At 61.0% G+C, this 25,608-nt stretch overlaps 1 protein-coding gene across 1 annotated transcript in view; it reads left to right on the top strand.

Moving 5' to 3' along the window:
- Positions 1–25,608, top strand: part of GNAZ (G protein subunit alpha z) — a 52,504-nt gene that overhangs the window by 21,069 nt on the left and 5,827 nt on the right. The window contains exon 2 of the mRNA XM_036077821.2: positions 1,249–2,430. Within this exon, the coding sequence (XP_035933714.1) occupies positions 1,708–2,430 (723 nt within the window). The 5' untranslated portion in view covers positions 1,249–1,707. The remainder of the gene's footprint in view (positions 1–1,248; positions 2,431–25,608) is intronic.

Here is a 25,608-nt window from a genome sequence, read left to right as displayed (position 1 = left end):
AGCATGGCTGGGGGGGGAGACGAGATGAGGCCCCTGGCTCCCGGGGTCTGTTGGCCTTGGGTCCTTCCCATCCAGGGCCTGCCATGAGGGGAGTGGGGGCATTAGAGGGGTGAACGCTGGCCGTAGCAGAATGAGGAGGCTGCCGGGGACGGCCAGGACAGAGGTTGGAGGAAGGAGGGCAAGAGTTGTGTGGGGCAGGCTGCCAGGTGGGGGCAGAGCCTGAGCTCTGGGTCTGCCCTCGTAGGGAGGGCCCTGGCTCAGCTGCTCATAGGTCATTGGGGGAGGCCTGGGAAGAGCTTGCAGGCATCCTGGGTCAGCAGGTGGCTGGCTGAGAGCTGGGCGCTGAGGTGCTGATGCCCTGCCCAGGGTGTGAGCACAGCTGTTCCTTACTGACCATCAAGGTGGGAGCAGGGCATGAAAGACATGGCCTGGGACCCCAGAGCCTGTGGACTGCCCCTTGCTTGCCTTGCCTTGGACTCAGCGACTCCCAGTGCCCTCAGATATACTCTGGCCTGGCTTGCCTCCCACACCTGGCTGCTGGCCTGCACCCCCCAGCCCCTGCTCCCCCAACTCAGCCCGCCCAGCCCGAGGCCCCCCCGCCCCCCACCACCTCCCTTACCAGGAGCCAGGTTGCTGTCCACCCTGTGGTGCTCCAGCCTGAGGCCTCTGCCTTGCTCTGCTCCCTGCTTATCTGCTTACTGCCAGGCCTGGCCAGCCTCCTCCTGGTGAATGTCCTGCCCTGAGAGAGAGCAGGAGTGACCGAGTGCCCATGAGAGGTGGTGAGGGGGGATCACCCAGTTACCCTGGCATGGGACCCCACCGTAAACCAAGGAGGAGCCAAGCCCCCATTGATGCTGTGGCAGCTACAAGAGAGAGTGATGGAGGTGGGGGGAGGACATCACAGCAGGATCGTCGTATTGAATCCTAATGACCACCAGACCCAGAGACAGAGGCTCTGGGAGGGTGAGGTTGGCCGGGTCCAGTGGGCAGGGAGGGGCGGCAGGGCCCCGGGCTCACTCCCTCGCTCTGAAGTCCTAGTGTGGCTCTGGGCACCCTTTCCTCAAGCACCAGGCTTCAGGCACACTGGCTCGCAGGAGGGGTGGATTTGGGCACAATTCCGCAGGGTTCCGAGGAAGGGAGGGGGTTTGATTCCCTGTTCCCCAGGCTGCTTCCCGACGACGTCCGAGGTCTCCCTTTCCCACCCGGCCTGCGGTGGGAGGAGGCTCACCCTCTTCTCTGTGTTGGCAGGTGAAGGGCGGATGCCCAAGGCAGGGGGGCCGCAGGGAGCGCCCGCGGCCCCGGGGGCTGGCCTTCCCGCCGCACTTAGCAGCACCACCCCTGCAACCGGCAGCCAGACGGCAGCGGCCTAGGCAGACGCTAGAGTGCAGCTGCCCACCGTCGGGAGGACAGGGGATGACTGCGGCATACCGGGCCCCACGGTGGCCTGCGCAGGTGGAGTGTCACTAGAGGGAGGGCCCGGCCACCTCCTCGCAACAGGCGATCGCCATGCCAGCTGGAGAAGAGGTGCTGGGGCAGGGGCTGCAGCGTGGCATGGCCTCGCCCCCGCACCCGCGCTGAGCGCTTCGAGGGCAGCAGGGCTCCTTCTGCCGGGCGCACCCGGCCCGCGTCTCAGTGTCCCCTGCTCGGTGGCGACAGGGAGAGGCGCCCCGTCCCGTGCTCTGCATCTGGGCCCGCCGCTGCCGGACCATGGGATGTCGGCAAAGCTCAGAGGAGAAAGAGGCGGCGCGGCGGTCCCGGAGAATTGACCGCCATCTGCGCTCAGAGAGCCAGCGGCAGCGCCGCGAGATCAAGCTGCTCCTGCTGGGCACCAGCAACTCAGGCAAGAGCACCATCGTGAAGCAGATGAAGATCATCCACAGCGGGGGCTTCAACCTGGAGGCCTGCAAGGAGTACAAGCCCCTCATCATCTACAACGCCATCGACTCGCTGACCCGCATCATCCGCGCTCTGGCCGCCCTCAAGATCGACTTCCACAACCCGGACCGCGCCTACGACGCCGTCCAGCTCTTCGCGCTCACGGGCCCTGCGGAGAGCAAGGGCGAGATCACACCCGAGCTGCTGGGCGTCATGCGGCGGCTGTGGGCCGACCCCGGGGCGCAGGCCTGCTTCGGCCGCTCCAGTGAGTACCACCTGGAGGACAACGCCGCCTACTACCTGAACGACCTGGAGCGCATCGCCGCGCCCGACTACATCCCCACCGTCGAGGACATTCTGCGCTCCCGGGACATGACCACGGGCATCGTGGAGAACAAGTTCACCTTCAAGGAGCTCACCTTCAAGATGGTGGATGTGGGCGGGCAGAGGTCAGAGCGCAAAAAATGGATCCACTGTTTCGAGGGTGTCACAGCCATCATCTTCTGTGTGGAGCTTAGTGGCTACGACCTGAAACTCTACGAGGACAACCAGACGGTGAGTGTGCCGGGCTTTTCCTCTGCTTGTTCCTGCCCCCGCTGGCTCCTTGGGAAGTGGGTGGGCTTGAGGGTATGGGCCGCCCAGGGCAGGAGAGGCTGTAGTCAGGAGGGGAGCCATGGTGGCTTCGGCGAGGTGCTGCCCTGGGAGCGCAGTGCGGACGGTGCTAGGTATCACGGGCACTCTAGGACCTTGGGGTAGCACCTGCTGTCAGCTCTCTCGGTGGCCACCCTAGCATGGACAGGTCCCACTCTGACCTCGGTGCCCTGACAGGCCCTCAGGGCTCTGAATACCCTCTGAGGAACCACCACACCCTCGGGCTCCACCAGGTAAGGGTGCCCTCACCCAGCTGCTGACAAGGTGCTCTGAGACCCCAAGGTACCCAGGTGGCCCCCGCCTCAGTGCCACGAGCAGCCCACGCCCCGTGCCTGAAATACTCAGGGCACAGAGGGCCATCCCTCTGCTGTGTGGGGCCTGCTCCTCAGCCCCAAGAGCATGTTGCTTGGAGCCCAGGGGAGGGGCTTGGACACCTGGGTGTCAAGGAAGGCTCACTGAGGAGGAAGAAGGGGAAGCTGGGCCCTGTGAGGGGCTTTGTTTCAGGTGAGGTTGGGGTGCAGTCACGAGCGTTGGGGAGTAACCTTGGAGGCTGGAAGGGAGGTTGACAGCTCTGCAGGACAAGAGTGGGGACAAGGCCCAGGCCAGGCATCCAGTTGTTGGTCCATGTAGCAATTCAGTAAATACACAAAACTTCTACCAATCCCAGGCACTGTGCTGGGTCCTGGGAACTGCAGCCACAGCCCCCCAGCCCAGGGATCTGGATCCTGGGAGTCTGGCGGCCACAGGGTTAAGAACTGTTTCTGAGGTTTAATCCCCAGGGGTTGGGTGGGTATGGGGATTCTTTCGCCCTCAGCCTTGGCTAAGAACCCGCTGTGTGGAGAAGGGGGCTCAAAGGCAGGTGGTGGGTGCAGGCCCCCGAGAGTGGATGCAGTGCGGGGAGGTGCCAAGGGGCAGCCAGGGTTGGTGCTGAGCCAGGGAGGGCTCCAGGAGGAGCTGCTGGGCAGGAAAGGGAGCCAGACCCCTGGCAAGGGGGGGGGGGCAACACGATGCAGGCTCAGCCAAGGCAAAAGGCCCAGGGCTCAAGGCACCGCAGAGTCCTTGGGTGCCCAGGAGTGGTGGTGGAGGCTGAGCAGCCAGACAGGGTGGGGGTGGCCCGGGCTGCCCCACCTGGGCTGTCCTGCAGAGGAGGTTTTGTGCCAGGCAGGAGCACTGAGCAGAGACCTGGAATCTGCCCTTAAGAGGTCTTTGATCCTAGGGGTGGGGGGCTTGGGGGCAAACAGGGGTGCATAAGTAGCTGTAAGTGGTATGGGCCTGTGGGTGTCAGCGGCTTGGGGAGGCAGTGGGCTGGCAGGGGAGGGGGTGATGATGGCCATGGGGGGGACCCACCATGCTGGGAAATGGGGGGGTCAGCCTCCAGGGTCCAAGGGACCAGGGCGATGGCAAGGAAGGGGCTTGGTCCTTCACTCAGTCTTTTTTAATGCAGGTGGTGGCTTTATTCTTTGGGTTCAGCTGGGAGTCTTAATTGAGCCTGCGGCCCCAAGAAAGGCTGTGGATGGCTGCAGGCTGTGGCCACCATGCTGGATGCCTGAGTGTTTTTCTGGATAGAGAGAGGGTCTGTGGCTTTCATCAGGTTTTCAAGGAAGTCCAGCCTCTTGGAGGAGGGGAAAGAAACAGCTGCAGGTGGTCATGGAGACAGGAAGCAGGGCTCCCCTCATCTGCCCTGTGTGCATCCAGGGGTCCCTCCAGAGCTGGGCCTGGGCTGAGGATGCTGCATGCACAGGGCAGGACAAGCCTGCAGCTCCCTGCGGGCAGGGCCTGCCTTGCTCCCAGCACTGTGTGGTTTCTAGGGGTTCTAGCTCCTCTTATTCTTCTGCCTGTACCCACTTCAGTGCCATGTGTGGTTCTGGGCAGAGGGAACATCCCAGCCGACGGGCAAGGTCAGGCTCCTTGAAGAGGCATTGTTCCGAGCAGAGGGCTTGGGGCTGACCAGGCCATGATGCAAGGCCAGGGTCAGGTGTCCAGCTGAGGCCCCAGGACAGTGCCAGAGCAGATCCACCAGCCACACGGTGCTCCCGTGCTCAGCTCTCCGGGCTTCTGCCTGTTTGTCCGAAGGCTGGTGATAGCCTGGGCTCTGGGGCCTTCCTGGGGCCTAGATCGCAGGGCTGCTTCGTCTGTCATGTCCAGGGCAAGCATGGCAAGTTCCTTGAGCCCGGGGCCGGGCTCCCAGACCGTCTGTTGGCAGGCTCTGCCGGCCAAGCCTGTGCCCGCAGGTGCAGCAGGACACGGGAGGCGGGGGCCCTGGGCCCTGGGACGGCCCCGTGTCTCATGGAGGGATTTGGCTATCATTTCTGCTCTCTGAACCTGTCAGCTAGGAGGCGGCCCAAGTGTCCTCAGAGATGGGCCCAAGGCCAGGCCTTCCGCCCGTGGCCCCACCGGCTCCGCCTGGCCCATCCCCCGCCTCCTCGCTGCCTCTCTCCTCTCTGCTCTGGCCTTCGTGGGCTTGTTTCACTCACACGCTCTGCTGTCTCTGGCCTTAAATGCGTGACTACCCTGTCTCTGCCTGTCCCTGTCCTTCAGGTCTCATCTCAGGTGTCCCCTCCTTGAAAGGCCTTCCCCGACCCAGCGCCAGCACACCCCTCCACTGCAGCCTGTCTGGACAGATGGGTCCCCACTCGTGTGCTAGTGAATGGCTGCCCAGGTGGGCTGGGTGGACAGACAGCTGGGCAGGCAGCCCCACGCAGGCCCTCCCATCTCTAGCCTACTCCCGGCCCTGTCCCTGGGGGGGCACACAGCTGGCAGCCCTGGGCAGGGATGGCAACCCCTGGCCTGGCTGGGGTGGGGTGGGGTGGTTTCTGGAAGGCCTGTATTTGCCCCCTTGGAGGCAGCCAGGCTCTGGAGCTGCTCCGGGCATTTTCTAAAAGGAGGGGCTAGCAGCCAGGCCTGCACCCACCGCTGCCGCCACCCTGGACTCTGCAGGCCTGGGGAGGTGGTTGTTCCCCAGAAAAGGAAATTCTTCATGAGAAACTCAAGCGAGGCTGGAAATTCACTGGATTCCAAATAGTTGTGACCTTTCATGCTCTACCAGCAATATCTCAGGCTGGAAAACAAACAGGCTGCTGAGGAAAGACAATAGCCCCCGTGGTTCCTCCAGCCGGCTGGCCGCCGCGGTGGGCTGGCCGCCCAGGGGAGAGCCGGGCCAGGCGGAGAGCAGAGCCTGCCTCTGCTGGAGCCTGTAGGCTGCTCCCGCTGCCGCCGCCGCTGCCGGCCCGGCTCTTCTGTGCCCCTGCCCTCCTCCCGCCCGGCCAAGGCGAACGCACCCGTCGGGGACAGGACAGGGCTGCCCCCCATGCCTTCTTTTCAAGGGCCCTCCACTGTCCCTGGGTCCCAGCAGAGGCAAGACAGCCAAGACCCAGCCATGCTGATTTTTGCAGCAGCCAGGGGAGCCTGGGGGCCTGCCCGGTGCCGGGCTCTGGACGTGGCTCCTCAGAGCTCTTCTCTCCTGTTCGGCTCTTGAGGCCTCATCTTCTCTCTGACAGCGACTGGCTGAGCCCCCCCCCCGCCCCCATGCCTGGCAAACAAGCCACAGCCACCACCACCACCTCCCCCCCACCCCCCGCCCGCTGGCATCTGCGTCAGCACGTTGCCAAGGGTAACGTCAGGATCTCTAGGCTCCTGGGCGTGGAGGGCTGTGGAGGGCTGTGGAGGGCTGCAGCGAGCGCAGGGCAGCACCTGGGCAGGGGAAGGCAGATTCCGGGGCGTCCGTGGGCCATGGCAACGAGCAGACGCGAGGAGCCACGCCCAGCCTTCATACTGATTCCCCGCCCTGATCCTGGAAGGATTGAATGGGTCCTCGGGCCTGCCTGGGGCCCCGTCCCCCTACACAGCCCTGGCAGGCACATGGGGGCTCCAGAGTCTGGTGGGGCCTCTACTGTCCCCGCATGGGGCCCCCTCAGAGAGCACAGGAGGCTAGAGCACAGCTCAGGGACGTGTCACCTGACCGATCCTGTGGGGCAGCGGCGGCAGCTGTGCCTGTTGTCCCAGTCATGGGTGGGGGGACAGGTGGGGGTGCCCAGGCTTAGGACAAGTCATGGTCCCTCCCTGAGCCACACCTGCTGCCTGGGGCCAAGCCAGGGCTCCCTGCCTCTGGCCCGCCTTTTGTGGGAGCGCCACTTCCTGGCAGCTCTGCCTTCCTTCTGGGCCTGTCCCGTGGCCTCTTCCAGGAGTAAAGAAAGATAGGGCTTTAAACTCAGAGACTCGGCCGCGGCCCCACTCAGGCACAGAGGCCGTGCTGGCTGGCCACCCGTCCCACCATGACAGCCCCGAGAGGCTGTGTGCCCAAGGCCCTGCCGCGGGTTCCTCGCTCAGCCGCCATCACAGGGGCTCTGCCCCCTCCCCTTTAGCGCCCCACCAGGTGGGTCCCCAACACCCTGCTGGGAACCCCCGGAAGGCACAGGGGGTGGACACTTGCCCCCCCCAACCTCTGCCCCCTGCAGATCTGCTAATGGATTCTGCGGCTGCTTAAGTGTAGAAGGATTCTTCAGAAAAGACATGAAAAGGCCCAGGTATAAAGCGTCAGTGTTCTCCGCGAAAACCCACAGGGAGCTCACCAGTTGCCCGTTTTCCGGCGGAGCCGTTGGTGTTCCCGGCCCCGTAGAGGGCCTGTTGTGCACCTGCTGGGTACGTGCTCTGTGCCTGCGCTGCAGAGGCCGGATGCTGAGGTGAACCCAGCTTTCCCGATGACACAAGCAGCTCTTTGGGGGGGGGGGGCACACACCCAGCACGGTTGCGGTGTCATTTCTACAAACCTCATGCTGCCTGGGGACACCTGCCCCCTCCTTCAGAACCTGGCAGGGAGCAGTTCCCAGAGGTGTCCCCTGCTTTGCTTTCATGCAGGACAACTGTGGCCACAGCAAGGTGTGGTCTGGACCACAGCAAGGCTCACTGGGGGAGGCCTGGCGTCCCCGCTGCTTACCCAACAGATACCTGGCTGACATGTGTTGAGGAGCGTCCCTGGGATGATGGGTAGGACACGAGGACATGCCCTTTAGGGGGTCAAGTTCTGCAGGTGGCGGGTGCTACATAACCAGACTCCAGACTGGTTGTCACCTCTGCCCAGCCCTGGCCAGTGGCCCCTCCTCATCCTGGGAGCCTCAGCCTCCAGGGGAGCTGACCTCTGGACAGCTCCCACCACACCATGAGGCCAGGCCCAAAGCCCCGTCATCCACCCAGTCTCTATGGCATGTGCTGTGGGCACAGGACTGGCACACGGTGGTGCTTAGCAGACTAGACTGGGTGGGAAGCATGCAGGCTGGGGAAGAGCCAGAGGTCAGGGCCCTGTCTTCTGGGTGCACAGCCGCTGGGACACTCAACCCTTCTGGGGAGCCCCTGAAAGTACCAGGCCCTAAGCGGGGGGGGCATGTGCAGTGTGCCCCAGAGGGAGGGGGCTGCTCAAAAGTGTCTTACAAACTGTGTACCCACATCCTAGCACTGCTTTGTCATTCAGCCCTAAAGGGAGCTTGTTATTTAGTGCTTTAAAAATGGCGTGGTGTCATGAAATGGCCTGTTGAAGGTGATGCATTGGATTCAGTAAGACAGGCTTTTACCTATGGTTAGCAGAGCTGGTGATCACAGAGCTGGGCCAAAGGAGGTGATCAGAACGGGCAACTGCCAGATGTGGGTGATACCCCAGCTTAGATTTGGAAGGGATCTCACATGTCCTTTAGTGTCCTAACCAGCCAGCTTTGCAAATGGGGACACTGGGGCCTAGAGATCATGTATCACGTGTCCCAGGGCTGAGTCTGGCTCTCAGGGGATGGGGAGCTGGGATCCTCCCTCGGGATTCCAGAGCATCCTGTAGGTACAGGGGTGCTCCAGGGACAGCCTTGGGGCGTGAACTGCTTTACCCCCTTGGGCTCAGGAGACGTGGGAGGCTGTCAGGGCTGGCACTGTCGGCCCTCACCCCATCAGTGGCAGGACCCCAGGCAGCCTGAGCAGAGCACCGCCCCACTCTGCCTCCTGCTTCTGACCTGGACGAGGACATAGATGCAGGAATTATGCCATCGGGACTTGGGACGGTGCGGAAAGGCGTGCCATCGACCTGGATGGAGGCCCCCGGCCTTCCCCACCCCCACCCCCACCCCCACCCCAGCACGGGTCTCCCTGAGCCTCTCCTTCCGATCTCATGATGTGCCAGGGCCACATCCAATTTGTTGCAACCTCCGCAAATCGTGGATGACCCTGAGACATCAGAGACACCCTGGACCAGAGCCAGGAGGCAGGGCCTGGCTGGCAGAGGGGCCTGGGTTCCTTGGAGCGGACAGTCCCAGGCACAGATCTGAGCTGCTCTGTAGAGGCGAAGGCACTAAGAGGGCCAGGCCATGATGTGCCTCCTGCAGCAGGTACAGCGGGCACAGGGCTCAGCTGGCCACACGCTCTCCCCAGCGGCATCCCCTTGACAGCTTAGACCAGCTCTTTCCCTCTGTGGTTGGCTGCAAGGGGGACGGTCGCACATGCACTCACAACTGGATTGCTGTCGGCCCAGACGTGCTGTCGGCACTGGTGAACGGTCCCCCCCACCACCACCTCCATATGGGCTCCAAGGTCCCTCGCTCTGTGGCCCAGCCCTTGTCCTAGCCCTAACAGGGCAAAGGCCACCTGGTCCCTACCTCAGCGGACCCTGGCCGTGAGCCCATGGCCACCACTCAGTGAGTGGCCAGTGGCGATGGGTATTCGCTCCCCCAGGGCCCTGGGCTTCATGTGAGTCCCCACGGGGTGTCTGCTCCGGTGGGTGATGGGCAAGGGCAGAGTGGAGGGAGGGTAGAGAAGGCAGCGGCCATCAGCCGTCACGCCCCCACAGCACAGCCTGATGCCTGTGTGTGGCCCCTGGCACTTGCCAACTGATACTTCAGTTCCTTGGGCTGAGACCTCCTTCCCTCTGTTCCCAGGGAGACATGCAGCCACTGAGATCATTGTCATAGCGCTTTCTTCCATTCTGCCTTCTCTGTTGCTCTGGAAGCTTCCAAGGGCTCCCATTTCCTGTCTACCTCTGTGCTTGACTCCTTGCCCTGAGTAAGTCCTCCATCAGATGTCTGCCAAACAGAAGGACGAGGCTGGGCCCTGGCCTCGGGCCCACCTGCTGCTCAGTATGACCAGCTCCTCCGTCCCAGCTCCACACTGCATTCGGGATCCTAATTCTGCCTTTTCATTTATCCCCACCTCCTCATCCTTGTGGACCTAGCGCTGCATTGAGCACCTCAGCCACCCTTCCGTGGTGGTCACCTCCTGCTGTTTCACTAGAGGCCCCTTCCCCCCGCCCCCAGGCGCAGGCTGTCACTAAGCCCAGCTGGGACACCATCCCCATCCCTCGCCTCTTCCCCCATGACAGACTTTGCCATGTGCTTTGGCAGAATCTGCATGGGGACGTCCACAGTGTTCCTCGGATCTCTGAGCCTGGTGGTCAACCAGCTTGGGCTCAACCAGGAGGTCAACCAGCTTGGGCTCCGGTGTGGGCCTTCCTCAGAGACAAGTTGGGGTCAGCCTCTTGCCTTAGTGCTGACAAGCCTTGAGGGAGAGGAGCAAGCAGGCACTCTCTGCACCATGCTGGCAGAGCTGGCCCCCCACCTGCCTCAGGGGGAGCCCAAAGCCAGGTGAGCCTCCCTCTCTGCACACCAGCCCGCTGGAGGGCTAGAGCTGGCTGGGACCAGCTCACAGGTGCCAGTTTTTCCATTTTTAGGAACTTTGTGAGCTGTTTGACATCATGTTGGCAGCTTAAAATCATCCAGGAGAGAGTATTCACACCGCAGAAATTGGCAGATGCTACAAATCAGCCCCCCTCCCCGCCAGCGGTTAAACAGTCAGCAACCTACTGCAGCCAGTGACCCCAAACCCTAGCCAGGAGGGCCTGCGCCAGGGCAGGCTCACTGAGAGGGGAATTACACGATTCGCCATCTGCATCTTTTTGAAGAGCTGGGCAGTGTCCCTCTTTCTCAGACTCAGCAATTCCCCACTCTGGCCCTATGACTGCAGGTGTTATTTCTGTTCACGTTCATCCCATTTGAGAACAGTAATTTGCCAGAGTGGCTCCACGCTCGTCCCGGGTCCCCCCCTCCCACTCTCCCCAGGCAGATTTACGAGAAGCCTTTCGGCGCAGAGAAGCCGACTCGGAGCTGGGTAGTTTTGCTTTCTCTCTGTCAGCACGTTAGCAGACTAACATGAGACCATCTGCTCAAGCTCGGGCCCGTCCTGTGTTCTTCTCCACCTGAGAGCCCTTGGGATACTCATTCAGGAAGCATTTCTTACACCCCTCCTGTGTGCAGCGAGCTCACCGTCTAGGCACAGAAATGATCATGCCCCTTCCTCCCGTGTGGTCAGATGAGATGGGCATCACGAAGCCCCTGAAGGGCTGGGGAGGCCGCGCCAGCACCCACTTGCACTGTGGCCGGCTTCAAGGCACCCCTGGGAAGCAGCTGTCGGGGTTTAGAGAAGCCGGGAGGGCCTGCTCTGCCCCAGAGACGAGCTTGCAGGAGAGAAGGGGGGCCCAGGCATCAGGGGCCTGGGTGGATTAGGGTGAAGGTGGGAGTAATGATCTGTACTCAACGTGACCTTGCAGAATCCAGCCTGGCTGGGGGGGCTGTGGGAGCAGCCAGCAAAGGCAGGACCGAGGGGCTCTTGGGGGGTGGGGTGTGGAGAGCTAGGGCCCTGGCTGCCCTACAGAAGGGGCAAGGCTCGGGGTACTGCATCCTGTCCTCAGCAGTCTGAGGTGGACATCGATGCCTGCACACCCTGGGGTGGTGGAACCGGGGTTCGCTGGGGCAGCTGCGTCTCCTGCCCTCTATGCGCTTCCCCCTGTGCCACCTGATCTGCTCTAGAGGATGCCCCTTCCGCTGACTCAGAACATCTCCATTCTGTGCTTACCAGGAGCTTCACGGTAGAACTTGCCAGCCTGCATCCCACTCGGCCACCCAGCCAGTGGGATAATTCATTTCCCCAGCACATTAGTTCTGTTCCTTGAGCACACATCAGAACAGCTCTGGGTTTTAAGACACGGATTATTATTTTAAGGGATTTCTATAATCCGGGAACTGAAAAACAACTTGTCCACTGACCAAGAACAGACTGCAGGGAGGAGACTAAGAGCAGTGGGGGCCAAGCTGACTTGGGGACCCTCAGTAACTGGCATAGATGGGGACGTTGGAGGTCTACCATCCAGGGGAGTCCCACAACGGCCCTGAACAACACCAGAAATGCTTCTGTGCTAACAGGTTGCGGGTGGGACGGCGCCTGAGAGCCCACTGGCTCTGACGGTCTAGAGTTTTTAGGGAGATTGGAGTAACAGCTGAGGGGAGGGACAGGGCTGTGGGCATCTGAGGGGGACACTGAGGATGAAGCGAAAGGCACCCCTACTCCCTGTGCATGGCTCCCGACTGGACACGTGTCCTCAGACCCAGAGAACAAGCTCTGGCTGGCCCGAGAGCCTGGGCTACAGCGCCCCCCCCCCCAGTCCTGCCTTCCTCACCCCCAGTTGGCATCTCCCTGGCTCATGCACTTTCTCTAATTTCATTAATAAAACCACAGTCAGCCAAAGGCCCTGGGCTGACTGAGGCAACCTTTAGTTCTTGGATGGCTTCCCACCCCTGGGCCAGCAGGAAAGCACTGAGGGGAGCCTTCTCCTCCGTGGCTCTTTATTCAGTATTCAGTTGGGCTCCCGGGCACGCCCCCTGTGGCTCCTCTCTTAGCCTTGTCTGCCCAAGGACAGGACCCCAGGAGGCGAGAGGGAGCAGTACCTGGCCACATGTGGCCCCTGGTCCTGCGCAGCCTCCGCTTGGATGATCGGATCCAGTCTTGGCTTCCTCATCTGTAAAGTGGGACAGTCCCTCCGCTCAAGGACAAGACATAGTTTTGATGATCTCTGCCTTTACCTGTGCCTGTGCTTGGCACCCACAGGGCCTGGAACTGTGGGGCTCGTGTTCTGATGGAAGAGAGTACAGGTGTTAGGAGTTCAGCCCCGGGGCAGCTCAGCAGGACCGTGAACCTCTCCCAGCCCCCTTGGCCTCACCTATGACCCTGCCTGCTGTGGGTGACAGGGAAGGCGGTATGGGAATCAGCACAGGCCTGTAAGGAACATGGTACTCTCCTGCCATTTCATTTTCCTCTCACAAGAGATAGCCATGAGCTCCCCCTGGACTAGCACGTGGGCTGAGCCTGCACACAGCTGAGGTCCCCCAAGGCCAAGGTCAGCCCACACAGAGCAGGCTGGGCCCCGGGGAGCCTACTGATAGCCATCCTGCCCACCTCCCCGCTTAGTCCCACACATGCCTCCCAGAGCCAGGCTGCAAGTGCCCCCCAGGATATGATATGACATCACAGAAGCATCAGGATGAGGGCGGTGCTGGACGGGCCTTTCATGGTCTGCTCTGACACTCAGACACTCTGGCTTTTTATAGCCCGGCTGACCAGGGGACCTGGCATAGGGCTCTCAGAGCAAAGGCACTGGGGCACTGCCAGGCCCCGGGCCAGGACATGTTCCTCCCGGGGGCATCCCAGTCCCCCAGCTACAGTGGTACGGGGAAGGCAGGACGTCTCTTCTGGTGAGCAAGGAGCCGGTGGCGGGTGGAGGCCTGATGATCCCTCAGGGCTGTCCCACTGTGTGCGAGTCCAGCCTCTGGCACGCCCTTCTCCCAGATCTTGTCCCTGCTCCCGCCTGACACTCTGTCTACAGGCAGAGCTCCTGGGGCTCTGTAGCCCCACAACCCAGACTGTCCTGCCTACCTGTGGCCTGGCCTGGGCATCACCCTGAGCCACCCCAAGCTCTGCCCCAACGCTGCCTATCTGGGACGATGCGCTGGCACGGGCCTACTGAAGCAGGTGCGGACAGGTAGAGGTGGTCACGGTGTTTGGGGGCCCTCGCAGGAGGCAGTGACTCCTGAGCTGCACGTCCTGAAGACCAAGGCTGTCTCCCAAGTAAAGACGAGGGCTTGAGGCCAGAAATGGGGCCCTTCCCACTTTGTCTCACCTCCCTGCCTTGCCTGTGAACAGGCTGAGAGGCTGGGGCAGAGCTGGCCAGGGCGAGCCCCAGGAGAGCACTGTCTGCTGCTGAGAACCTAGCAAGGTGTGGGGTGTGTCGATGACAGTAACCGCATCCCGGGCAGGATGAAGCCAGCCGCCACCGCCTTGGGCAAATGCAGTGACGGGCACTGGGCCAGCAACAGTCAGTCCCAGGCTTGGAGATCCCTGTCCTGGCAGTGCCCGGGATCCATGGGGGTCCCACGGTCGGCAGAATTCCCTAAATCCCATCCCGACTGTGTGGCTGCATCAGCATACACGTGGGCAGTCCTTCTTGGGAGAGCCTCTGCTACGGATCAGAGTCTCCCAGGGCTGACACCCCAGAAGATTGCACTAGCCCTAGCCCCCTTCACCCCCCTGCAGATGGAGAAGCCAGGGTCAGAGCAGTAATAACCCACAGACAAAGGTTCCCCATGAAGATATCTGCTCCCCCCACCCCCGCCGCTGCCCTGTCCCCAGCTTCCCATGTCCCTGCAGGAACTGGCTGCCAGTGCTTTCAGCGGCCTTTGCTCCTGGAGGTGTGGCCCGGAGCTATGCCCAGGAGTACAGAAGCATGCTCCTTGCTGAACAGGGTCAGGCAAGGGTGTTAGGCTAGTGGGTTCCAGGGGGTCCCCCGGAGCTGAAAATACGGAGAGTTTTTTGCACTGCAGTTTCCTCCCTCGGTGACAGGGATGGTCTGCAAGCGCCGGGCCAGGCCTGTAATCTGTGTTGCCAGCTTCCAGTCTGCACGCACCTGCGTCCTGCTGTTTGCTAATTTCCCGTCAGTGACTGACAGCAGGGGGACTTGGATCAAGCTGACAAGATTTAACACAAAAACAAATAGGAAACAGTTCTCATTTCAGCCGAAGCAAAAATGGATTGAAAGAAGCCTTCCTCCCTGAGGCGGTGGGGGGAGGAGGCGGGCAGGGCCACAGCCTAGACTCCATCCAACACGGCCAGTGGCCTGCTGGGTGGCCCAGGGACCCCTGCCCTCTCTGGGCCTGCGCATGAGGCAGGGGAGCAGAACATGGGAGCTCTGGGCCCTTTCAGAGCAGATGCTTCCCACGTTGTCCTGAGAATTTGCTGCCCCGAACTAAGAGTCGTTTCTCATACCTAAGCTAACTCCTCAAGTGACAGGACGCTCCCCACCCATGTCTCACTAACCCCGAGGCTCTGCTTCCCTAGGGCTGTGCCGATACTTGTGGGAGTGGGATCATTGATTCTGAGGTTCAGTGAGAGCAGAAAGCAAACCAAGCGATGTGTGTATTTGGGGTGCGGGTGTCCTGGTTGGCCCACTCAGAAACCCAGGGGGCAGCTCAGTCAGCTGGGGCCCCAGGGGTGTTGTGTGGCCTGGGCTGCCCAGGTCCAAGCCCCTTGTCCCTTGCACAGCTCCTGAGGAGTCCAGGCAGTCCACAGGGCTGGGGCACAGCATTGGCCCAGAGCTCGGATGGCTGTGTGGGCTGTGGTTGGCCACAGAAGAAATGGAAGGAGGTGAGCTGGAGTGACCACACTTGTATTGAGGTGCCCTGGTTCTCAGCCCTGTGCAAGGCACCGTGGGAGAGTCAGTGGTACGCAGGCCTCAGCCCTTCCTCCCCAGGGGTTGACATCCAGGTGGGAAGACGAGGGCAGAGGACAGAGACTAGACCCCCAGATGCAGTCATGGGGTGCTGCATGCAAACCTCTAAGCCCACGCAAACCTGAGACACCCACCACACAGACGAGGGAACTCAGGTTCTAAGAACAGGTTCCCCAGGTGGCCCAGCTCGTCCCTCTGTCACCTTCTAAGGAGGATCCTTGGCTCTCCCCTGCCGTGGGGGGGAGGGGGGTTGAGATGCTCCCACCCTTGCTATTACTTCGGGTCCCCCTAGTCCCCCTCCCTGTACACATGGGGAAGCCAGGGACCAGCAAACAGAATGGCCCACGGAGGGTGTGTGCCAAGCTGGGTGGAAGGCATCAGAGGCAGGTGGTCCAAAGCTAAACTGCTGGGTGAGGCAGGAAGTAGCTCTTCCCTGTTTCTGGCAAGTTCGGAGGGGTTTAGGCTGTTAGGACCCGAGTTTCAGCTTTACCAGCAGCCTGTTATCTTGTTTAAACAGACTTTGCTGTTTAAAGTGGCAGGCCTAGCCGGTGCTGTTACTACGAGCATTGCAATTGTCACTGGATTGGGGGGCAAGGGGATAGGCAAGCAGTGACTGACTTCTGCACAGGTTGGAACACACTCCCACCCCAGAGAAGCCCCATCTGTTGCTGGCCCAAGGCCTGCAGGGCTGAGCACTTTAAAATGGGCCTCTCCTGACCCTCCTGTCCCCTTCCCTCCTTGCCTAGGCGTGCAGCAAGCAGGACCCTGGGGCAGGAGGGACCTGGGAAAGAAAAGGAGAGGAGAAGGTGGTGGGAAGGTCAGAGGCCCCATGAAAACCCGGGACTGTCCAAGGGCACTCATGAGGTGTGCCGCCCTGAGTTGCTAATCTTTCTGTGCCACATGCTAATCTCCACTCTAGCAGGGAGTCCTGTGGCCTCAGGGCTGTTCGTCTGCAGGTGGCCCCAGAGGCTGGGGGTGGTAGAAGCAGGAACCAGGCAGGCCCACCCCACATGGCGTGGACAGGAACACACCCGTGGAGTCGGGGCCTGGGGCCTCTACACAAAACCCCCTGGGGGCTGGCCACGGGGGACGGAAATAGGAAAATAAAACCCGAGACTGCATCCACCAAGACACAGGATCAGGTAGTTCCTGATCGTTTTAAAGCCGGAAGAGCTCCCACTTATCAAACGCCTTTTCAGCTCGTTTTGCCAGATTGATCCACTGAGCGACGGAGCTGAAGTGAGAAAGGACACAGGCCAACTGTCAGCGAAAGACCAAGGAGGGAGGCCTGGTCCTGCTCTCCTCGATGGCCCCTGCTGGGAGCAGTGTGAGGCCCGCAGGCCATCTGTGGGCCAGGCCCAGGGCAGTGCACCTGTGCGGGAGGGCGGGGCAGGGGCCCTGGGCACCCGTGGCTCCTCCCACCCCACCCTGGCCCCGCACACACGGCTGCCACACCGAACGATCGCCCACAGCGTGCGCCATCTGGCCCTGCTGCCATCACCCCGCAATCGGCAGACCGCCGTGGCTGGGTGCTGGAGAGACCTGTGCCCCTGACAGACGGGGCACTGTGCTCACGGCAGATGATGAGCAATGGCAAGAACCGGGTCCGATGGTGCTTGAAGCTGTGTGGCAAATTAACAGACGGTTGAGGTCGTGCTTCAGGTGGGGGGTCAGGGAAGGCGTTGGAGAGCTGACCCTCTCTGTGGGGACCCCAGGGAAGGAACAGCACAGCGGTGGCCGCGGCCCTCAGGCAGGGAGGGGAAGGATGAGTCAGGGAGCTGGGGGAAAGCGCGGTATCACCTTCTGTGATAGAAACGACTGGAAAGGTTAGGTTTTGTTGTGGTAGGGTCTTGGGGAGAGAGCCCCAGAGCAGAAAGCCGGGAGATGGTCTGGCAAGAGATGAAGGGGGGAGCACTAGGAAGGAGAGGTGTGGACAGATTCCGGGTGCGTCTGGAGGTACCATCAATGGGACGGGATGCAGGCAGAGCCCACAGCCTGACACGGGGCCCTCTGCACGCCAGAGCCACCCGCCCCCCCAGCCTCAGCTAGGCTTGTGCCCACAGCCTGGGGCGCCTCTTCCTCTGGTGGCAGAAGTCAGCTCATTCATCAGTGCCCAGCCCAGACGTGGCCCCTCCCTCCGTGCCGCCTGCTCTCCAGCTTGGACAGTTAGTGGCATATGTGTCCTTCCCCTAGGGGGACTCCGTTCTCATAAGCCAGGATTGCTCCTTGCTCTTCTTTGTCTGTCCCTCGAGGCAGGAGTGCACACTACACTCAGTAGGAGCTTAAGATGTAGCCAAGTGACCAACTGGGGTCCAGAGAAAAGGGACTAGAAGGGCAGCCAAAGCAGCGGGCAGAGGTTGGGCCTGAATCTCAGTGCTGCACCCAGTGGTGCTCAGTGAGTGGGATGCTGGGCCTCCAGCTTCCTCACGTTATTGCCTATTGACCACATTTCTATTGTGACTCATTGCATGGTAGCCGAAAATAACTGCTGTCTCCTGGCTCGCAGGACCCGAGGCTGTCCAGTAAAGTTCAAGGGGAACCAAGGCAGCCCTCCCTGGGCCTGGCCGCACGGTGGGTGGGCAGCCCTGCTGGAGCAGATGGAGTCTGAGGGCTCCCCACCCAGGCCCCCACCCTATAGGGTTGCTTGCTGCATTGCTAAGGGATCAGCCACTGACACTTCCAGACTGTCCCACACATGCCACCCAGGGAGCCCTAAAGCCGAAAGGAGCCAGAGAGAAAAGGGGGTCAGATGCTGATCTGAGTGGACATCTGACCAAGGGTCAGAGAGCAAGGGTAGCCAGGGCCTACACCGGGGAGGCCACGAGAACAGAGTGGGATAGGAAAGCATGGAGTGGGAGGGTGGGGGTGCTGAGGAGAGGAAGCCCCTGGTGGCTGTGACCGATCGAGGGGAGGGAGGGGCATGAGCTGCTGTCCCTGTGTGTGGACAGGGCTGTGTCCATCTGTCTCGGCCTGGGCATCCTGAGGGCTTACGCACAGCTACAGGGCCAGCGCAGCTCCGTGGCCTCGAGGGCCTAGGTTTGGGGGATGGGCAGCTGACCTGGGCCTGGGCAGCAGAGGGCAGCAGGGGCTGTCCTGAGGGAGAATGCTGCTCGCCCCAGAGGCCCTGAATGCCCGGGAGGAGGGGAGGGTGAGCGACAGTGCTTTCTGGCTCACCCGTGTTGCTCTGGTGGCTCTCCTCTCTGTGCTGTCCCTGCAGATTGGCTCCAGGGACAGTCAGGGGCTCATCGATTCATTAGCCTCATTAATCCAGTTCTCCAGTGTGACAAGGCAGCGTTTAGGTTTGCGGGAGGAAGAAGTGGGAAATGCTAACCAGATTGGTCTGGACCCCGGTCATCCAGCTCTGTCCCCAGATGTGTCCCCCTTTCCTGAGGCCAATAGCTGGGGAGGGGGGGATGACCAGGCCTGGATGGCTGTGATTGTCTGGGGCTCTCCTTGGGGGGGGGGGTGGTTAGGCCTGGCAGCCGGGCCTAGGCAGGCCAGGCAAACCCTCTGAGCCCATTTCTACATCTGTAAAATGGGAATGTTGGGAGGATCCCCTTACAGCCTCTTTCCTGAGATGAACAGAGCTGGACATGCGGGCATCATGGTAGCCTCCACACGAGGGAAGAAGCAAGGCGCAGAGCCACCAGGGGCAGCTGTAGGGGCGAACACTGCCAGCACCTAACCTCCTCTCCCATCGGGAGGCCCCCTCCACTCAGGGGTGCTTCAGCCAGGAGCGGGTCACTGGAAGGACCTCCCCTCTTCCCTGCCCACTACCCTGTCCCACAGGAAGAGTGGGGTCCCCTCAACTCCCAGAGACCCTCCCCTGCCTCCCGCCAACACGTAGGTAGCTATGGACAACGTTTCTCAGGCCAGCCAGCCAGGGCCAGGCCTGTGTGCCCCTGTGAAGGGACACCTGGCCCAGCTCAAGATCAGCAGCCTCCTCCTGCCATCGGTCTGTGTTGCTGTGTGAGGCTCTGAGGGTGGAGGCTTTCTCCTCAGTTGCCACGGCAACAACAGTGAGTCAGCTGAGCATCTGAGTACTCAGCTCAACAGAGGGAGGGGAGCAGCCACCCTGGGTCGCAGCTGCGATGACAAACTCAGCAGCTCAGCATTTGGGAGGACCCGAGGGGCTGCCATGCTCCTCAGCCCGGTGAGCACAGAGAGCAACTCAGAGCCCTCCTTGCCCGCTGTCTCCCTGTGGGCGGTTGGGCCATAACCACATCGGCCCTCTCGTGCGCACAGGATCACAGTGATTTCCATCCAGGCCTGGGTGAGCTGAGCACACAGGTCCTGCCCTGCAGGAGACACTCCCAATGAGGGGACACATACCGTGAGGCAGGGGAAGGGGGTGGAGAAACATGAATTCCAGCAGGCGACAGCCTTGAGCTGGGGCTGCCCGGGGAGCCCCAAGCATCCTGTCCCCGTCCCTGCAGGCGTGAGCCGACAGGCCTCCTCCACCTGCTCCCGCACTGGGCCTCTGCTGAGGAGCAGCAATGCTGCCTCTCTGTGTGGTTTTTGTCTGTGTGCCCATCCCTTTCCTCTACCATCGCCTCCCAAATGCGTCCCAAGCTCCTCGAGTTCAGGGGAGTGTGTACAGTGGCCTCCCCCTCCGGCTCAAAAGGGGAGTGGCAGAGCCTGGGAGAGCCTGCCCTGGAACACAGCCATCTGTCCCCGGGTCAGGGGCGCAGCCAGAAATCTCTAGGCTCCAACCAGGCAAGGCAAGGTGAGCTCAGCCCAGCAGCCAACGGAGACCCCAGAAAGCCCAGGCACTGCCTGCCGTCTGCGTGGGGTGTGGTGGGGTGTGGGGACAGGCAGCAGGCTGGCAGGAGATGCTTCTCCGCAGAGGTGAATGGCGAAGGGTATCCTGGAGCCCAAGAAGGCTGCTTGACCACAGGTCCTCACTGTTGGCCATAGCTCCTCTGAAAGGAGAGCTGAGTATCCTAACGTTGACCCAAGAGCATCTCTGTGACGACAGCACAAGGCCTGTGCCCAGATGAGGCTCTGCTGGTCCTAGCATCCTTCTCGTGCCAGGACCCCACCCTGTCTCCTGCTCCTCACAGTCCCTGTCCCTCCTCCACTACCCCTAGGGATAGCCCCCAAGGCACAGTGGGAGGGGGCCTCCAGCCCAGTCTGGGGCTCTTGCTCTGCTTCTTGCCACCACCACCCTGTTCCCATGGGAGCCCTCCTGTCTTCACTCCTCCACCTGCGGGTAGACACAGGCCAGGGTCTTGTGGCTCTGAGCTCCCCTTGGACAAGCTGGAGCCCAAAAGAGAATTGAACCCTGGAAGGATGAGGACCCTCAGTGGACTGGCTGGGGAAGCAAAGGGCTTTGGGCCACCGGGCAGCCTGCAGTCTGGGCCCAGCCTAGCCTCTTGCTCCCAGAGCCTTGGGCTGGGGCACCCCATGATCAGCCTCCAGCGGCTTTCCGCAGCCACCCAGCAGGGCCACCTGAGCACCCCCAGGCCATCCTAGACTTCTCTGCAGCTTCACATGAAGAGAAACACACACATACTCCTCTCTCACCCCCAGAGACCTGCCCCCCCGCCCCCCACTTCTTTGGAGACAAAGAATCAGCTGTTTTCCTGAGTGACTGACACCACCCTTGGAGTGATTTTACTCTGCAGGCACAACCCTGTCTTTACACCAGTCCACAGCTGCAAACGCGTCTAACACAGGTCCCGCCCACCCCGTGCTTCTTCCTGCCAGGAACTCAGGGCATAGGTCTGAGGGTGGGGCGCACTCGCCCTCTTCCCGCTGGAGAAGTCTGGGGACACCAAAGCAAACTTTGCCTTAGTAGGGCTCAGGATGGGCCAGGGAAGTCTTGGAGGCTCCTCCCACCTACCAGGCCCAGAGCACAGGTTCCTGTGGGGGGGAGGGGCAGTTGGCACCGCACTGAGGGTGGGCACCAGACTGCCCACTGGGACATGCCACTCACTGGGTCAGCACTCCCCCACCCCTCAGACCACACCCTGCCAGCTGACAGGCAGCCCCCAACCTTGGTGCCCCCAAGCTTCCACCATAGAGGGAGTCCATGGGGGCCGGAGGCTTGGCTGTTGGGTGAAGGGTGCCAGTTTTGATGTCCAGCCCCAAATGAAACCTCCCCTTTGGCCCATCCAGCCATGGTGCTGCCAGGCAGCCTCATTGCCCTGGTCCCGCTCTCAGCGCCCTTGGAACCTGGCACTCCGCTGCCCAGGGCCAGGCCCAGTGTCTCAGCTACGGGGTGGGCCGCATCGGGGCCGGCTCCATCCATGGTGAATGGAACTCATTCATGTGCATAGCCCAGCCTTCCAGCCCTACTTCCAGTGTGAAAAGCTGAATTCACAGTTCCCGTGAACAAACACTCCAGGCTTTTCTACAATGGACAGACTTGAGCTTTCCAGGTTATAACAAAACTGAGACCTCATCCTAGAGATGAGGAAACTGAGTCCCAGGACAGGACAGAGCCTCCCAGGGCTCTGGAGCCCCAGCTGAGCCAATGCCAGGCCCTGGCCCCCCGCTGCATCCCCTCCACCATCCCTACCAGCTTTCCTACACTGCAGCTCTGTGCCTTTGCTGATCTTTACTCCAGTGCCTTTCCCTGCCCGACCCCCCATAAGGCCCAGTAGAGATGCCCCCTCCTCCAGGAAGCCTCCCCTTTTATCTCAGTCATACCCATGATGGCCGCTCGCAGCCACGGTGCCTGGGCATGGGGACTGAGCTTTCCCTGAATGTCATGCTTTAGTCCTCAGCCACCCTGTGAGGAGACACACTAACAGACTTCATTTTACAGGTGGGGAAACTGAGGCTCGGGACAGCTAAGAGCTGGTGGCTGGCAGATCAAGGGTTCTGACCCTCGTTGGCCACTCCACAGCCACCACACCACCTCATTCATTTCATCCTACCCAGGACTGGCTCATTGAGAACAGGGCTGTTGGCTCATCTCTCCATCTCCCTTATGCTTAGAACAGCATCTCACGCAGAAGGGCCCCTGGAGAGGGTCTACCAGGAAGCTAAGGAAGCAAGGAAGGGGTGTTGAAGTGTTGGCAGGCTGGAGTTCCAAGTCACCTGGACCCCAGGGTTCAGGCTGGTGCTGGGAAGAGTTGAAACCTTGATGTCACCTGCATTTTATGTGAGGTCTAAGGCTGGAGACCCCTGTGGACTCCTGGTTGGGCCAGCTAGCCTTGCTATGTGCTGTGACCACAGTGAGCCCTGCACCAGACCCTGGGGGGTGGGAACCTGGGGGAGAGGGAGCAGACAGGGAGATAGGATGGGTCAGTACAGAGCCTTCCCCAGCCATGCAACATATCACATGCTACCACCTCCTGGCATATCTCCCACTCAGTGAAATATACCCATCAGTACAGGGCAGGCCCCCAGTTGGCCTCCCCTGTGTTCCAAGGGTCTGGCTGATGGCATGTTCAGCATGAGTTGACATTTGCATATGGCTGCCCAAGACCTTGGAGGGTAGGCAGGTACAGGTCCCATCACCCCTGGGATGTGTGTCCACACAAGAGAAGAGGGTGTTGGGAACAGGATGGACTGGACCAGTGTCCTAGGAGGACTACAGAGCTGGGAGCTGGTATGGAAACCAAGGCAACTGGGAGTGTGCTCAGGCCTCCTGGGGGCCCCAAGGGGAGCAAGGAGCAGCATCCGCACAGCCTGCCCCTTCCTAGAACAGGACAGTGGGAGACCCATGTGATGGCAACAGGGCAGCAAGGTTGGCTGAGCACCTGCTTTGGGCCAGGCACACCTGGACAGGTGCCACGCAGCATGCCTGTGGCTCCACCCACCCTACAGCCAGATGGGGACCCAAGGCCCAAGAGGTAGGTAGAGGACCCAGGGCCCCGCAACCAATGACGAAAACAGCGAGTATGAGTCTTTGTAGGCATTTTCTCCATTTAAAGCCACCCCGCTTTGTGAGGCTGGTATCCCTGCCTCACAGATAAGGGGCCGGGGCACCGAGAAGCAAGCCTCTTGCCCAGAGTGATACAGGCTAGCGGCAGTCTGTGCAAGGCACCTCGGAGCAGGTGAGGGCCAGGAACAGGGAGTCACATGGAGGTGGGGGCTGGGGAGAAAGATGAAAACACCCAGATCATGAAGGGCCAGTGTGCCCCCCCCAGGGGTGTCCAGACTTTGCCCCAAGAGCTCAGTCAAGAAATTTGGGGATGGAGAGGGTTTCAGAGCATGCCCATGCCCCTTCCCCATAGCTTGGTGGTCAGTCCAGGGGTGGTCAGTGAGTCACCACAAACAGGACCTGGGTCCTAACAACACTTGTGGTGGCCTGTGAGGAGAGAACAGGAAAGACCCTGCCCTCTGGGCACCCTGAGCTACAGGTGTCCGTCAGGAGGGGTGCAATGGATGGAGGTCTTTGTCTTGCCCGCCTGCCCACAGTTTGGTGCTGCTGGAAAGTGAGGTGTACATTACTCTGTGGGTTAGTTAGGCTACAGTAAAGAGACGCTGAAGGATCCCCAGCTCCAAAAGCAGGCCACCACCCCAAAAGCCTATTAAGTTGCAGATATGCTGCATACAAGACCCCACACTCAAAAGTTGTGGAAGCAAGCTGCGTGACCCTCGAGAAGCTGGCGCAGGCTTCGGGAGAGAGGTAGGATGGCCCATGAGGAAGGAGGGCTGGAAACTGAAATTAGAGCCCCCAAGACGGACAGTTTAGAAAGACCCAAAGCAGCCTGGTAGTCATTAGCCAGCTCCCTTACCCGTTCCCCTACCTTTCTCTAGAAACTACAGTGCCTTGGGAGGGCTGAACATTCCCCAACCCCCAGGCATGAGCAGGGGGCGGGGGGGGGGGGGAGCCAGAATTCACTCAGAGAGGGACCCAAGAACCACAGCCTGGAGGACACCTGCTGGCCTCTCTCCCTCAGGCAGGCCAGTGAACTCTCAAATCAGTGGGAGTCAGACGTGCTAGAAGATGCCATGCAGGAAACGTCCAGACAGACCCCTTTGCCTGTTGTGGGGCCCATTCTGCTCATTTGCAAAGTGCAGGGACTGTCCTTGAGTGCCCATGCTTGGGTTCAAGGCTGGGTCTCTGGGAACCAGCCCTCTCCCACCCAGCCAGCACGCAAGGAAACCAAAGGCAGCCCTGCCGTGCCATAGCTCCCGGGCTTGACCATCAAATTGGGGAAACAGTGGTCACGAGGTGCTCCGCCTGGCACTCGGGGCTGTCCTGTGCGCCCCTGAAAAGCTAAGGGTGCCTCCTGTGAGGAGGCAAGCCTCACACCGCTGAGGGCAGGGCCCAGTGGCCATCGCATCTCCAGGCTGAGCAGTCACAGGAGGTGCCCTGAGGAGCCCAGTGGCCCCAGAACCTGTGGTCGGCACAGAGGCGCTGCCGGCCCCAGGAACCTGTCAGGTGCTGACTGGCTGAGCCCAGGTCTGCAGTCAGGCCTGTCTCCCTCCAGCCCATGGAGCTGCTCCTGCCCTGGGACCATGGCGTCCCACAGCAGCTCTGTGCTGGGGGTGCAGGGAGGGGGCCCCGCCACTGAGAGCTGAGAGGAGACAACAGACACCCCTGTGCCAGGGCAAGGGGCAATGAGTGGCATGGGAGACTGCCCACTGGGCAGCAGCAGCCACAGGACAAGGCCCAACAGACCCAGGTTCTTCTCACACCAGCACCTTCATTGCTCCTTGCAGTGGTCCTGGCATTGAATGCTATGACCATCCCATTTTACAGATGAGGAAACTGAGGCCCAGAGAGGAGAAATAACTTGTCCAAGGTACATCAAAAACTGATGGAGACAGCGAATGCCAGGCCTCTGGCCCCGACCCTGTGATTGTAACCAGGGACAGGGACAGCCCTTCTGTGACCAGGAGAGCCTTCCTAGAGAATCAGAACCAGGGGCAACATTCCCCTCACCATATGCAGGCTCCCCTTCGCACCCCAGCTCACCCTGGCTGTGGGCCTCAAAATGAAGCTGGTCCAGTCCAGGCCACCAGGGGTGCTGGCACATGGTAGCCATGTGCCTGGTGAAGGCCTCTGCTGCCAAGTTCAGCATTGAGCAAAGACCCCAGACTCACAGGCCAGCCAGCTCCTTAGGAACAGGTCATTAGGGGCACCTGGGTGGCTTGGTTGAGCGTCTGCCTTTGGCCCAGGTTGTGATCCTGGGGTCCTGGGATCGAGCCCCATGTCAGGCTCCCTGCTCAGCGTGGAGTTTATTTCTCCCTCTCCCTCTGACCTCCCCCTGCCTGTGCTTGCGCTCTCTCTCTCAAATAAATAAAACCTTAAAAAAAGAAAAGGAACAGGTCATTACATTAGGTCCAGCCTGGTGACATCCACAGGCCACCTGGGGAAAAGTCTACTCAGTGGCATTGAGTATATTTAGACCTGTCTGAGTAGGAGCTTTTTTCTTTTTTTTTTTTGCAAATGGCCAAGAAATGACTTCTTTACCACCCCGGGGACTACATCCAGCCCCCCAGCTGCCTCCCGCTGTCTGACATGCTTTGTTACAAATCACTGATTTCTCACCATTGGGCAGTATGATTCCCGCCATTGCCCACGCTTCTGATGGGAATTG

The sequence above is a fragment of the Halichoerus grypus genome, chromosome 13 (assembly GCF_964656455.1).
Source record: "Halichoerus grypus chromosome 13, mHalGry1.hap1.1, whole genome shotgun sequence".
Classification (NCBI taxonomy): Eukaryota; Metazoa; Chordata; class Mammalia; order Carnivora; family Phocidae; genus Halichoerus; species Halichoerus grypus.
Note: the sequence above shows the minus strand (reverse complement) of the source record. Positions and strands in the feature narration are given on the sequence as shown.